Raw genomic sequence first — 15,014 nt, forward strand, 5'->3', positions numbered from 1 at the left:
GACTGTAACTACCAATTGGGGTGAAAATACAACAAAAAAAAAAGTCATTTTTGAACATGACATATTGCATTTTTAAAATTTCAAATCGAGCTATAACGCAGATCTTTCGTGATGCGTCTGGCACCCTATTCCCTACATAGTGTACTACTTTTTGAGGAGTTATGGTGCCATTTGGGACACAGATTTCAAATACTTTGTGGCTACAAATGACGAGACTGTGTTTAGCAACATGTAATGTTCATGAAGTTTGAGACTGGATTTGCTTGTTATTGTTTTCAGGATATTTTCTGTTGGTATAAAACAAAATTACAACCATATTGTTTCCACTGAATTACATTTGTTAAATACACACTTTTGTCACTGGCCTAAATGCAACCAACTTTTTATTACTTTCCATAATTTCTTTTGCACAAAAACAAATACATTTGGAGTCCACTCCCCCGTCTCTCCCAACCAAATACTGGTTAAAATGTCGGACTCAAATTACAGCAAAAAAAAATAAATCAACATTGAAATATAGTCATAACAGCAAGAGTAAAGACAGCACCTTAAAACAATGATTTAACAGAACGACTTTTTAAACAAAGAACTGAGGCGTTTTGCTCAGGTACACCGTCCCCCATCATTTGGCTAGAGATTACTCAGCAAACCCCTCACTCTTTTCCACTGGCAGAGAAAGGAGGGAGAGAGAGCTCCTACTAAATAGAATCGACGCCGCTGACGACAAGAATAGTCTAGTCGGTCACAAGGTGGGCACAGTGACACAACGTTTGGCCTGATCCTACACAAAGGCAGCGGCAACACGTTCACATTATCAAAACCCAACCCGTCCTACAGAAAATAAATCGACCTCAAAGTGAACGAGCAGTAGTCTTCATCACCCAGTCAGGAAGATGCCCAGCGAGGTGGGGGTGGGGGAAGCTCAGGTGAGGCGTTCTTTAACCCAAACAAAGTGATATAAAAACACAAACAAATCAAGAAGTTCTAAATTAATTTGTTGAGAGATCAATTTTAAAATGAAATACTGATTGATAAAAGGCTGAATATCTGAACATGACTGCTCCTTGGGGAGAGATGGGAGTAGAAAGATGGCCGCTGTGTGTTCTCTCTGTACAGAAGGTGTGTTCTCTCTGTACAGAAGGTGTGTTCTCTCCGTACAGAAGGTGTGTTCTCTCCGTACAGAAGGTGTGTTCTCTCCGTACAGAAGGTGTGTTCTCTCCGTACAGAAGGTGTGTTCTCTCTGTACAGAAGGTGTGTTCTCTCTGTACAGAAGGTGTGTTCTCTCCGTACAGAAGGTGTGTTCTCTCCGTACAGAAGGTGTGTTCTCTCTGTACAGAAGGTGTGTTCTCTCCGTACAGAAGGTGTGTTCTCTCCGTACAGAAGGTGTGTTCTCTCCGTACAGAAGGTGTGTTCTCTCCGTACAGAAGGTGTGTTCTCTCTGTACAGAAGGTGTGTTCTCTCTGTACAGAAGGTGTGTTCTCTCTGTACAGAAGGTGTGTTCTCTCCGTACAGAAGGTGTGTTCTCTCCGTACAGAAGGTGTGTTCTCTCTGTACAGAAGGTGTGTTCTCTCCGTACAGAAGGTGTGTTCTCTCTGTACAGAAGGTGTGTTCTCTCTGTACAGAAGGTGTGTTCTCTCTGTACAGAAGGTGTGTTCTCTCTGTACAGAAGGTGTGTTCTCTCCGTACAGAAGGTGTGTTCTCTCCGTACAGAAGCGCGATACAACCCCATCAAGTTTCTTTGTCATAATAGAACAGCAACGAGAAGAACTACATTTGTCTTCTATAAAGAAAGGAAATCCCCCCCCCCCCTTTTTTTTTTCCCAGTGTACAACCTTTTGACCTTAAACCAACCAGAATGAAGAAAATAAAAACAAAGTGTTGTTGTCCAATGAGGAATCAAGTCTATTGGCCTGTGACTGGATGAAACGGGGATGATGTCACCCCTGGTGAAAAGTGAGGGTTGAGGGACATGGGCGGGGGGGAGGAGGAGCCTGGTGTGTTTGGATTCAAAACATCCGTCATTATGGGTCCAGTCTGGTGTGTGTGTGTGAGAGACTTAAAACAGAGCAGTGTCTTGACATTCTGCCCTCACATCAAACGGGCAAAAAGTGTGTCCTTCCACCAAAGGCCTGTGGTGTGTTCTACAGTTCAGATTCCGGGGGGGGGGGGGGGGAGTCCATTTGGGTCAGAGAACAGGAGAACCCAGGAGAACCGTTCCAGCGTTGAGTTAGTTTATTTCCAGCATCAAGTCGGTCCGCTCTGTTCTCTTTAGAACTCGAGTGTAACCCAGTCTAGAACCGACAGGAGAAAAGCCTCGGTGCAGGTATGACGATGTGTTCAGACTCCCTCCCCTCAGTACAGTGTGTGTGTGTGGGGCAGCGAGAGAGAGGCAGAGTGTGTACAACCACCAGGTGAAAAGAGATAGCGGCAGAACCAACATGCAGTGGATCTAGAAGACGAGAACCCAGTGAGGTTCTAAAACACAAACCTCAACAGAGGAAAAAAAAACCCAGACAGAACCACCCCCAGCAGAAGAACATTCACTCCACCCATTAAATTGTCAAACACTGAACCCCTCCCACCTACCCAGAACAACATCCTTCTCATTTAGTCTCTTCTTCTCTCCATTCCCCCAGTACAACATCCTTCTCATTCAGTCTCTTCTTCTCTCCATTCCCCCAGTACAACATCCTTCTCATTTAGTCTCTTCTTCTCTCCATTCCCCCAGTACAACATCCTTCTCATTTAGTCTCTTCTTCTCTCCATTCCCCCAGTACAACATCCTTCTCATTCAGTCTCTTCTTCTCTCCATTCCCCCAGTACAACATCCTTCTCATTCAGTCTCTTCTTCTCTCCATTCCCCCAGTACAACATCCTTCTCATTCAGTCTCTTCTTCTCTCCATTCCCCCAGTACAACATCCTTCTCATTCAGTCTCTTCTTCTCTCCATTCCCCCAGTACAACATCCTTCTCATTTAGTCTCTTCTTCTCTCCATTCCTCTCTATCCACATGTGTAAAACCGCTCATCGCTCCGTCTCACAGTTTGAGCTCGTTAGCGATCTTCGACGCGATGTTCTTAAATGCGATCGACGTCCCGGAGATCCTTTTGAAGCGCACGCCGTTCAGTGAGAGGCGGGGCAGCTTGCACACCTCCATCTCCCATTGGACGAAGTCGTCCCGGGAAGGGTTCCCAAAGATGCACAGCAGCATGTAGCGCTCCCGCAGCTCGTACTCACAGCTGTTGGATTCTAGAACCTTCCGGATCTCTCTCATCATCTCCCCGGGATCCAAAGAGGACGTGGTCTTCATGGACCAGGTGAACCGGAGGGAACGCGGTTTGGTCGACAGGTCCTTCGGTGGCGGGGTGGCGGTACCGGAAACAGGGGAGGAGTTATCCTTGTTCTCGTCTCCGCTGCCGCTGTGGGAGGAGCCTAGGACGCCGCTCTTCTCTGATTTGTCGACGGTGCTGCTCAGCATCGACCTGTAGGAGGAGAGAGTGGAGGGATGAAAGCAAGAGGGAGAGGGGGCAGGGGGAGAGATGGAGGGGGCAGGAGGAGAAGGGGGTTGGAGAGGGAGGCAGGGGGAGTAGGGGGTTGGAGAGGGAGGCAGGGGGAGTAGGGGGTTGGAGAGGGAGGCAGGGGGAGTAGGGGGTTGGAGAGGGGGGCAGAGAGGAGGAGAGAGAGAAACAGAGTGAGGAATGAGATGATTAGGAGAAACAGGGAGATAAGGTAAGGACAACACCCAATATGACTTAAATAGCCCTGACACACACACACACACACACACCTCTAACCATGCATGTACATGCCTACGTCACACACACACACCTATTCGCTAACATTCAGAAACTACATAATTGGTTAAAACTAAGGTTTGTCAACCAATTACCGAATAAATTTACCAAATCACCCTTTAATCCAATCATATCTATCCCTCCGAGATTTACTGATTAGGTCTGATTGATTGATTGATTGAGGGATGGTTGGTTTGAGTCTCACCTGCTTTCCTCATCCTGACCCTCTCCCTCATACGGACTCCTCAAGAAAAATCAACACAAGTTTAGTCTTCGGAGCTAACGGCTAATAGGCTACAAAATGTTAGTTTAACAGCTAGCAACACCACTAAGCACAGTACCATCCTCCACAAGCACACACGTTGACATTCCTATTCCAGAACCCATTCCTATTCCAGAACCCATTCCTATTCCAGAACATAGTGGCTTTGTGTATCAGTACAGAACGCCCTGTAGCATAAAACCACACCAGGGAGGGAAACATTTAAGGGGAGTAGGGGCATTTTAAAGATTTATTCATGATGATTGAAATGTTTATGAACTAATAGATTAGAACAGAGGGATGGTTTGATTTAGAATGGGATGTTCAGTTTAGAATAGTTTGGAATGGGATGTTGTGTTTGGAATGGGATGTTGTGTTTGGAATGGGATGTTGTGTTTGAAGTGGGATGTTGTGTTTGAAGTGGGATGTTGTGTTTGAAGTGGGATGTTGTGTTTGAAATGGGATGTTGTGTTTGGAATGGGATGTTGTGTTTGAAATGGGATGTTGTGTTTGAAATGGGATGTTGTGTTTGAAATGGGATGTTGTGTTTGGAATGGGATGTTGTGTTTGGAATGGGATGTTGTGTTTGGAATGGGATGTTGTGTTGTGTTTGGAATGGGATGTTGTGTTAGGAATGGGATGTTGTGTTTAGTTTGGAATGGGATGTTTAGTTTGGAATGGGATGTTGTGTTGTGTTTGAAATGGGATGTTGTGTTAGGAATGGGATGTTGTGTTGTGTTTGAAATGGGATGTTGTGTTGTGTTTGGAATGGGATGTTGTGTTTGGAATGGGATGTTTAGTTTGGAATGGTTTAGAATGGGATGTTTAGTTTGGAATGGTTTAGAATGGGATGTTTAGTTTGGAATGGGATGTTTAGTTTGGAATGGTTTAGAATGGGATGTTTAGTTTGGAATAGTTTGGATGTTTAGTTTGGAATGGGATGTTTAGTTTGGAATGGTTTAGAATGGGATGTTTAGTTTGGAATGGGATGTTGTGTTGTGTTTGGAATGGGATGTTGTGTTTGGAATGGGATGTTGTGTTTGGAATGGGATGTTGTGTTGTGTTTGGAATGGGATGTTTAGTTTGGAATGGTTTAGAATGGGATGTTTAGTTTGGAATGAGATGTTTAGTTTGGAATGGTTTAGAATGGGATGTTTAGTTTGGAATGGTTTAGAATGGGATGTTTAGTTTGGAATGGGATGTTGTGTTGTGTTTGGAATGGGGTGTTGTGTTTGGAATGGGATGTTGTGTTTGGAATGGTTTAGAATGGGATTTATTCATGATGATTGAAATGTTTATGAACTAATAGATTAGAACAGAGGGATGGTTTGATTTAGAATGGGATGTTCAGTTTAGAATAGTTTGGAATGGGATGTTGTGTTTGGAATGGGATGTTGTGTTTGGAATGGGATGTTGTGTTTGAAGTGGGATGTTGTGTTTGAAGTGGGATGTTGTGTTTGAAGTGGGATGTTGTGTTTGAAATGGGATGTTGTGTTTGGAATGGGATGTTGTGTTTGAAATGGGATGTTGTGTTTGAAATGGGATGTTGTGTTTGAAATGGGATGTTGTGTTTGAAATGGGATGTTGTGTTTGGAATGGGATGTTGTGTTTGGAATGGGATGTTGTGTTTGGAATGGGATGTTGTGTTTGAAATGGGATGTTGTGTTTGAAATGGGATGTTGTGTTTGAAATGGGATGTTGTGTTTGAAATGGGATGTTGTGTTTGGAATGGGATGTTGTGTTTGGAATGGGATGTTGTGTTGTGTTTGGAATGGGATGTTGTGTTAGGAATGGGATGTTGTGTTTAGTTTGGAATGGGATGTTTAGTTTGGAATGGGATGTTGTGTTGTGTTTGGAATGGGATGTTGTGTTAGGAATGGGATGTTGTGTTGTGTTTGAAATGGGATGTTGTGTTGTGTTTGGAATGGGATGTTGTGTTTGGAATGGGATGTTTAGTTTGGAATGGTTTAGAATGGGATGTTTAGTTTGGAATGGTTTAGAATGGGATGTTTAGTTTGGAATGGGATGTTTAGTTTGGAATGGTTTAGAATGGGATGTTTAGTTTGGAATAGTTTGGATGTTTAGTTTGGAATGGGATGTTTAGTTTGGAATGGTTTAGAATGGGATGTTTAGTTTGGAATGGGATGTTGTGTTGTGTTTGGAATGGGATGTTGTGTTTGGAATGGGATGTTGTGTTTGGAATGGGATGTTGTGTTGTGTTTGGAATGGGATGTTTAGTTTGGAATGGTTTAGAATGGGATGTTTAGTTTGGAATGAGATGTTTAGTTTGGAATGGTTTAGAATGGGATGTTTAGTTTGGAATGGGATGTTGTGTTGTGTTTGGAATGGGGTGTTGTGTTTGGAATGGGATGTTGTGTTTGGAATGGTTTAGAATGGGATTTATTCATGATGATTGAAATGTTTATGAACTAATAGATTAGAACAGAGGGATGGTTTGATTTAGAATGGGATGTTCAGTTTAGAATAGTTTGGAATGGGATGTTGTGTTTGGAATGGGATGTTGTGTTTGGAATGGGATGTTGTGTTTGAAGTGGGATGTTGTGTTTGAAGTGGGATGTTGTGTTTGAAGTGGGATGTTGTGTTTGAAATGGGATGTTGTGTTTGGAATGGGATGTTGTGTTTGAAATGGGATGTTGTGTTTGAAATGGGATGTTGTGTTTGAAATGGGATGTTGTGTTTGAAATGGGATGTTGTGTTTGGAATGGGATGTTGTGTTTGGAATGGGATGTTGTGTTTGGAATGGGATGTTGTGTTGTGTTTGGAATGGGATGTTGTGTTAGGAATGGGATGTTGTGTTTAGTTTGGAATGGGATGTTTAGTTTGGAATGGGATGTTGTGTTGTGTTTGGAATGGGATGTTGTGTTAGGAATGGGATGTTGTGTTGTGTTTGAAATGGGATGTTGTGTTGTGTTTGGAATGGGATGTTGTGTTTGGAATGGGATGTTTAGTTTGGAATGGTTTAGAATGGGATGTTTAGTTTGGAATGGTTTAGAATGGGATGTTTAGTTTGGAATGGGATGTTTAGTTTGGAATGGTTTAGAATGGGATGTTTAGTTTGGAATAGTTTGGATGTTTAGTTTGGAATAGTTTGGATGTTTAGTTTGGAATGGGATGTTTAGTTTGGAATGGTTTAGAATGGGATGTTTAGTTTGGAATGGGATGTTGTGTTGTGTTTGGAATGGGATGTTTAGTTTGGAATGGGATGTTGTGTTGTGTTTGGAATGGGATGTTGTGTTTGGAATGGGATGTTGTGTTGTGTTTGGAATGGGATGTTTAGTTTGGAATGGTTTAGAATGGGATGTTTAGTTTGGAATGAGATGTTTAGTTTGGAATGGTTTAGAATGGGATGTTTAGTTTGGAATGGGATGTTGTGTTGTGTTTGGAATGGGGTGTTGTGTTTGGAATGGGATGTTGTGTTTGGAATGGTTTAGAATGGGATTTATTCATGATGATTGAAATGTTTATGAACTAATAGATTAGAACAGAGGGATGGTTTGATTTAGAATGGGATGTTCAGTTTAGAATAGTTTGGAATGGGATGTTGTGTTTGGAATGGGATGTTGTGTTTGGAATGGGATGTTGTGTTTGAAGTGGGATGTTGTGTTTGAAGTGGGATGTTGTGTTTGGAATGGGATGTTGTGTTTGAAATGGGATGTTGTGTTTGAAATGGGATGTTGTGTTTGAAATGGGATGTTGTGTTTGAAATGGGATGTTGTGTTTGAAATGGGATGTTGTGTTTGGAATGGGATGTTGTGTTTGGAATGGGATGTTGTGTTTGGAATGGGATGTTGTGTTGTGTTTGGAATGGGATGTTGTGTTAGGAATGGGATGTTGTGTTTAGTTTGGAATGGGATGTTTAGTTTGGAATGGGATGTTGTGTTGTGTTTGGAATGGGATGTTGTGTTAGGAATGGGATGTTGTGTTGTGTTTGAAATGGGATGTTGTGTTGTGTTTGGAATGGGATGTTGTGTTTGGAATGGGATGTTTAGTTTGGAATGGTTTAGAATGGGATGTTTAGTTTGGAATGGTTTAGAATGGGATGTTTAGTTTGGAATGGGATGTTTAGTTTGGAATGGTTTAGAATGGGATGTTTAGTTTGGAATAGTTTGGATGTTTAGTTTGGAATGGGATGTTTAGTTTGGAATGGTTTAGAATGGGATGTTTAGTTTGGAATGGGATGTTGTGTTGTGTTTGGAATGGGATGTTGTGTTGTGTTTGGAATGGGATGTTTAGTTTGGAATGGTTTAGAATGGGATGTTTAGTTTGGAATGAGATGTTTAGTTTGGAATGGTTTAGAATGGGATGTTTAGTTTGGAATAGTTTGGATGTTTAGTTTGGAATGGGATGTTTAGTTTGGAATGGTTTAGAATGGGATGTTTAGTTTGGAATGGGATGTTGTGTTGTGTTTGGAATGGGATGTTGTGTTTGGAATGGGATGTTGTGTTGTGTTTGGAATGGGATGTTTAGTTTGGAATGGTTTAGAATGGGATGTTTAGTTTGGAATGAGATGTTTAGTTTGGAATGGTTTAGAATGGGATGTTTAGTTTGGAATGGGATGTTGTGTTGTGTTTGGAATGGGGTGTTGTGTTTGGAATGGGATGTTGTGTTTGGAATGGTTTAGAATGGGATGTTTAGTTTGGAATGGTATGTTGTGTTTGGAATGGTTTAGAATGGGATGTTTAGTTTGGAATGGTTTAGAATGGGATGTTTAGTTTGGAATGGGATGTTTAGTTTGGAATGGTTTAGAATGGGATGTTTAGTTTGGAATGGGATGTTGTGTTTGGAATGGGATGTTGTGTTTTGTTTGGAATGGGGTGTTGTGTTTGGAATGGTTTAGAATTGGATGTTTAGTTTGGAATGGTTTAGAATGGGATGTTGTTTTTGGAATGGTTTAGAATGGGATGTTTAGTTTGGAATGGTTTAGAATGGGATGTTTAGTTTGGAATGGGATGTTGTGTTTGGAATGGGATGTTGTGTTGTGTTTGGAATGGGGTGTTGTGTTTGGAATGGGATGTTGTGTTTGGAATGGGATGTTTAGTTTGGAATGGGATGTTTAGTTTGGAATGGTTTGGAATGGGATGTTTAGTTTGGAATGGGATGTTTAGTTTGGAATGGGATGTTGTGTTTGGAATGGGATGTTGTGTTGTGTTTGGAATGGGATGTGTTTGGAATGGGATGTTTAGTTTGGAATGGTTTGGAATGGGATGTTTAGTTTGGAATGGGATGTTTAGTTTGGAATGGTTTAGAATGGGATGTTTAGTTTGGAATGGGATGTTTAGTTTGGAATGGTTTAGAATGGGATGTTTAGTTTGGAATGGGATGTTTAGTTTGGAATGGGATGTTTAGTTTGGAATGGGATGTTGTGTTTGGAATGGGATGTTGTGTTTGGAATGGTTTAGAATGGGATGTTTAGTTTGGAATGGGATGTTTAGTTTGGAATGGGATGTTTAGTTTGGAATGGTTTGGAATGGGATGTTTAGTTTGGAATGGGATGTTGTGTTTGGAATGGGATGTTTAGTTTGGAATGGGATGTTTAGTTTGGAATGGGATGTTGTGTTTGGAATGGTTTAGAATGGGATGTTTAGTTTGGAATGGTTTAGAATGGGATGTTTAGTTTGGAATGGTTTAGAATGGGATGTTTAGTTTGGAATGGGATGTTTAGTTTGGAATGGTTTAGAATGTGATGTTTAGTTTGGAATGGGATGTTTAGTTTGGAATGGTTTAGAATGGGATGTTTAGTTTGGAATGGGATGTTTAGTTTGGAATGGTTTAGAATGGGATGTTTAGTTTGGAATGGGATGTTTAGTTTGGAATGGTTTAGAATGTGATGTTTAGTTTGGAATGGGATGTTTAGTTTGGAATGGTTTAGAATGTGATGTTTAGTTTGGAATGGGATGTTTAGTTTGGAATGGGATGTTTAGTTTGGAATGGTTTAGAATGGGATGTTTAGTTTGGAATGGTATGTTTAGTTTGGAACAGTTTGGAATGGGATGTTTAGTTTGGAATGGGATGTTTATTATGGAACGGTTTGGTTTGGAATGGTATGGTTTAGATTAATGATTTAATTTGTAATAGGATGGTTTAGTTTGGAATGGTTTAATTTGGAATGGTATGTTCTGGTCTGGAATGGTTTGGTCTGGAATGTAGGGGAGTATGAGTCCTGTGCCTAAAGAAGAGGGAAGGAAGGAGGGAAAGTGGGTCAAATAGTCTCTCCAACAGCATTACACTGCTGCACCTAGTCAGACTAGCCCTCTAAACCTGCCCACACAGCACAGCCATGTACAGATAACAGAGGACGGATAGAATGAACAATATATTAGATAAGAAAATAGAGCCATACACTACCGTCAAAAGTTTTAGAACACTTACTCATTCAAGGGTTTTTCTTTATTTTTACTATTTTCTACATTGTAGAATAATAGTTAAGACATCAAAACTATGAAATAATACATATGGAATCATGTAGTAACCCCAAAAGTGTTAAACAAATCAAAATCTATTTTAGATTCTTCAAAGTAGCCACCCTTTGCCTTCACAGCTTTGCACACGCTTGGTATTCTCTCAACCAGCTCATGAGGTAGTCACCTGGAATGCATTTCAATTATCAGGTGTGCCTTGTTAAAAGTTAATTTGTGGAATTAATTTTCCTTCTTAATGCGTTTGAGCCAATCAGTTGTGTTGTGAGAAGGTAGGGGTAGTATACAGCAGATAGCCCTATTTGGTAAAAGACCAAGTCCATATTATGGCAAGAACAGCTCAAATAAGCAAAGAGAAACGATAGTCCATCATTACTTTAAGACATGAAGGTCAGTCAATACGGAAAATGTCTAGAACTCTGAAAGTTTCTTCAAGTGTAGTCGCAAAAACCATCAAGCACTTTAATGAAACTGGCTCTCATGAGGACCACCACAGGAAAGGAAGACCCAGAGTTACCTCTGCTGCAGAGGATAAGTTCATTAGTTACCAGCCTGATTCACGCAGCCCAAATAAATGCTTCACAGAGTTCAAGTAACAGACACATCTCAACATTAACTGTTCAGAGGAGACTGCGTGAATCAGGCTTTCATGGTTGAATTGCTGCAAAGAAACCACGACTAAAGGACACCAATAATAAGAAGAGACTTGCTTGGGACGATCATTTGTTTTTCCACAGGACAATGACCCAACACACCTCCAGGCTGTGTAACGACTATTTTACCAAGAAGGAGAGTGATGCAGTGCTGCATCAGATGACCTGGCATCCACAATCCCCCGACCTCAACCAAATTGAGATGTTTTGGGATGAGTCGGACTGCAGAGAGAAGGAAAAGCAGCCAACAAGTGCTCAGCATATGTGGGAACTCCTTCAAGACTGTTGGAAAACCATTCCAGATGAAGCTGGTTGAGAGAATTCCAAGAGTGTGCAAAACTGTCACCAAAGGTGGCTACTTTGAAGAATCTCAAATATATTTTGATTTGTTTAACACTTGTTTGGTTACTACATGATTCCATATGTGTTATTTCACAGTTTTCATGTCATCATTATTATTCTACAATGTAGAAAATAGTAAAAATAAAGAAAAACCCTTGAATGAGTAGTTGTTCTAGAACTTTGGACCGGTAGTGTATGACTGAAAAAACAGAGCCATAGAAACACGACATGCAGACTGGAAAACCGACAAATTCAACTGAGCACCGACTAAATACTTCCTTTTATACTGAACAAATATAAATCATATAGCAGTTAAAAATAGACATGTAGATATAATATAGATATATATATAGATATAATTATGACATTTAGATAAGATATGTATAGTTATAATAATGACATGTAGATATAGAAATAATATAGATATGTAGATATAATAATGACATGTAGATATAATATAGATATGTAGATATAATGACATAGAAATAATATAGATATGTAGATATAATAATGACATATAGATAAGAGATGTATAGATATAATAATGACATATAGAAATAATATAGATATGTAGATATAATATAGATATGTAGATTTAATAATGACATATAGATAAGAGATGTATAGATATAATAATGACATATAGAAATAATATAGATATGTAGATATAATAATGACATATAGAAATAATATAGATATAATAATGACATATAGAAATAATATAGATATGTAGATATAATAATGACGTATATAAATAATATTGATATAATAATGACATGTAGATATAATATAGATATGTAGATGTAATAATGACATATAGATAAGAGATGTATAGATATAATAATGACATATAGAAATAATATAGATATGTAGATATAATAATGACATATAGAAATAATATAGATATAATAATGACATATAGAAATAATATAGATATGTAGATATAATAATGACATATACAGTGGGGAGAACAAGTATTTGATACACTGCCGATTTTGCAGGTTTTCCCACTTACAAAGCATGTAGAGGTCTGTAATTTTTATCACTTCAACTGTGAGAGACGGAATCTAAAACACAAATACAGAAAATCACATTGTATGATTTTTAAGTAATTAATTTGCATTTTATTGCATGACATAAGTATTTGATCACCTACCAACCAGTAAGAATTCTGGCTCTCACAGACCTGTTTTTCTTTAAGAAGCCCTCCTGTTCTCCACTCATTACCTGTATTAACTGCCCCATCCATCCATGCAATAAAATGCAAATTAATTACTTAAAAATCATACAATGTGATTTTCTGTATTTTTGTTTTAGATTCCGTCTCTCACAGTTGAAGTGTACCTATGATAAAAATTACAGACCTCTACATGCTTTGTAAGTAGGAAAACCTGCAAAATCGGCAGTGTATCAAATACTTGTTCTCCCCACTGTAGATAAGAGAAGTATAGATATAATAATGATATATATAAATAATATAGATATGTAGATATATTAATGACATATAGATAAGAGATGTATAAATATAATATAGATATAATAATGACATATATAAATAATATAGATATGTAGATATAATAATGACATATAGATATGTAGATATAATATAGATATGACATATAGATATGTAGATATAATATAGATAAGATGTATAGATATAACATAGATATAATAATGATATAACATAGATAAGAGATAATATAGATATATAGATATAATAATGACTATAGAAATATCATAAGATATATAGATATAATAATGATATAACATAGATAAAATATAGAGATAATGATATAATATCGATATCAAGATAAATTAGACATATATGGTGCGGCAGGAGCGTTGGACTAGTAACGGGAAGTTTGCAAGATCAAATCCCCGAGCTGACAAGGTAAAAATCAGTCGTTCTGCCCCTGAACAAGGCAGTTAACCCACTGTTCCTAGACCAGTTAACCCACTGTTCCTAGACCAGTTAACCCACTGTTCCTAGACCAGTTAACCCACTGTTCCTAGACCAGTTAACCCACTGCTCCTAGACCAGTTAACCCATTGTTCCTAGACCAGTTAACCTAATGTTCCTAGATCAGTTAACCCACTGTTCCTAGACCAGTTAACCCACTGTTCCTAGACCAGTTAACCCACTGTTCCTAGACCAGTTAACCCACTGTTCCTAGACCAGTTAACCCTGTTCCTAGACCAGTTAACCCACTGTTCCTAGACCAGTTAACCCACTGTTCCTAGACCAGTTAACCCACTGTTCCTAAACCAGTTAATCCACTGTTCCTAGACCAGTTAACCCACTGTTCCTAGATCAGTTAATCCACTGCTCCTAGACCAGTTAACCCACTGTTCCTAGATCAGTTAACCCACTGTTCCTAGACCAGTTAACCCACTGTTCCTAGACCAGTTAATCCACTGCTCCTAGACCAGTTAACCCACTGTTCCTAGACCAGTTAACCCACTGTTCCTAGACCAGTTAACCCGCTGTTCCCCTGAACAAGGCAGTTAACCCGCTGTTCCCCTGAACAAGGCAGTTAACCCGCTGCTCCCCTGAACGAGGCAGTTAACCCACTGTTCCCCTGAACGAGGCAGTTAACCCACTGTTCCCCTGAACAAGGCAGTTAACCCGCTGTTCCCCTGAACAAGGCAGTTAACCCGCTGTTCCCCTGAACAAGGCAGTTAACCCGCTGTTCCCCTGAACAAGACAGTTAACCCACTGTTCCCCGGTAGGCCGTCATTGTAAATAAGAATTGTTCTCAACTGACATGTCTAGTTAAATAAAGGTTAAATAAAAAATGATATAATAATGACATGATGTATAGATAATGATATAATGTATAGATATAATATAATAATGATGATGGCTTTTGACAGTCAATCACTGTATTCTTATCGGCAGACTCAACAGCCTTGGTTTCTCTAATGACTGCCTCGCCTGGTTCACCAACTACTTCTCAGATAGAGTTTAGTGTGTCAAATCGGAGGGCCTGTTGTCTGGACCTCTGGCAGTCTCTATGGGGGTGCCACAGGGTTCAATTCTCAGGCTGATTCTTTTCTCTGTATATATCAATGATGTCGCTCTTGCTGCGGGTGAATCTCTGATCCACCTCTACGCAGACGACACCATTCTGTATACTTCTGGCCCTTCTTTGGACACTGTGTTAACAACCCTCCAGACGAGCTTCAATGCCATACAACACTCCTTCCGTTGCCTCCAACTGCTCTTAAATGCAAGTAAAACTAAATGCATGCTCTTCAACCGATCGCTGCCCGCACCTGCCTGCCCGTCCAGCATCACTACTCTGGACGGCTCTGAATAGGTGGACAAGCACAAATACCTAGGTGTCTGGTTAGACTGTAAACTCTCCTTCCAGACTCACATTAAGCATCTCCAATCCAAAATCAAATCTATAATTGGCTTCCTATTTCACAACAAAGCATCCTTCACTCATGCTGCCAAACATACCCTCGTAAAACTGACCATCCTACCGATCCTCGACTTCGGCGATGTCATTTACAAAATAGC

The 15,014-nt window shown here is 39.7% G+C and overlaps 1 protein-coding gene across 7 annotated transcripts in view; it reads right to left on the bottom strand.

The window, feature by feature from the left end:
* Positions 1-2,209: 2,209 nt before the first annotated feature.
* LOC139415811 (MAP/microtubule affinity-regulating kinase 2b) overlaps positions 2,210-15,014 on the bottom strand; it is a 111,900-nt gene continuing 99,095 nt past the window's right edge. For 4 of the 7 annotated variants that reach the window (XM_071163921.1, XM_071163922.1, XM_071163925.1 and 1 more), the window contains one exon: positions 2,210-3,482. In XM_071163921.1, the coding sequence (XP_071020022.1) occupies positions 3,038-3,482 (445 nt within the window). In that variant the 3' untranslated portion in view covers positions 2,210-3,037. Of the gene's footprint in view, positions 3,483-3,999; positions 4,039-15,014 lie in introns of all 7 variants that reach the window. The other 3 variants (XM_071163919.1, XM_071163923.1, XM_071163920.1) reach the window with 2 other exon arrangements.

The sequence above is a fragment of the Oncorhynchus clarkii genome, chromosome 9 (genome assembly GCF_045791955.1).
Source record: "Oncorhynchus clarkii lewisi isolate Uvic-CL-2024 chromosome 9, UVic_Ocla_1.0, whole genome shotgun sequence".
NCBI classification, from domain to species: domain Eukaryota; kingdom Metazoa; phylum Chordata; class Actinopteri; order Salmoniformes; family Salmonidae; genus Oncorhynchus; species Oncorhynchus clarkii.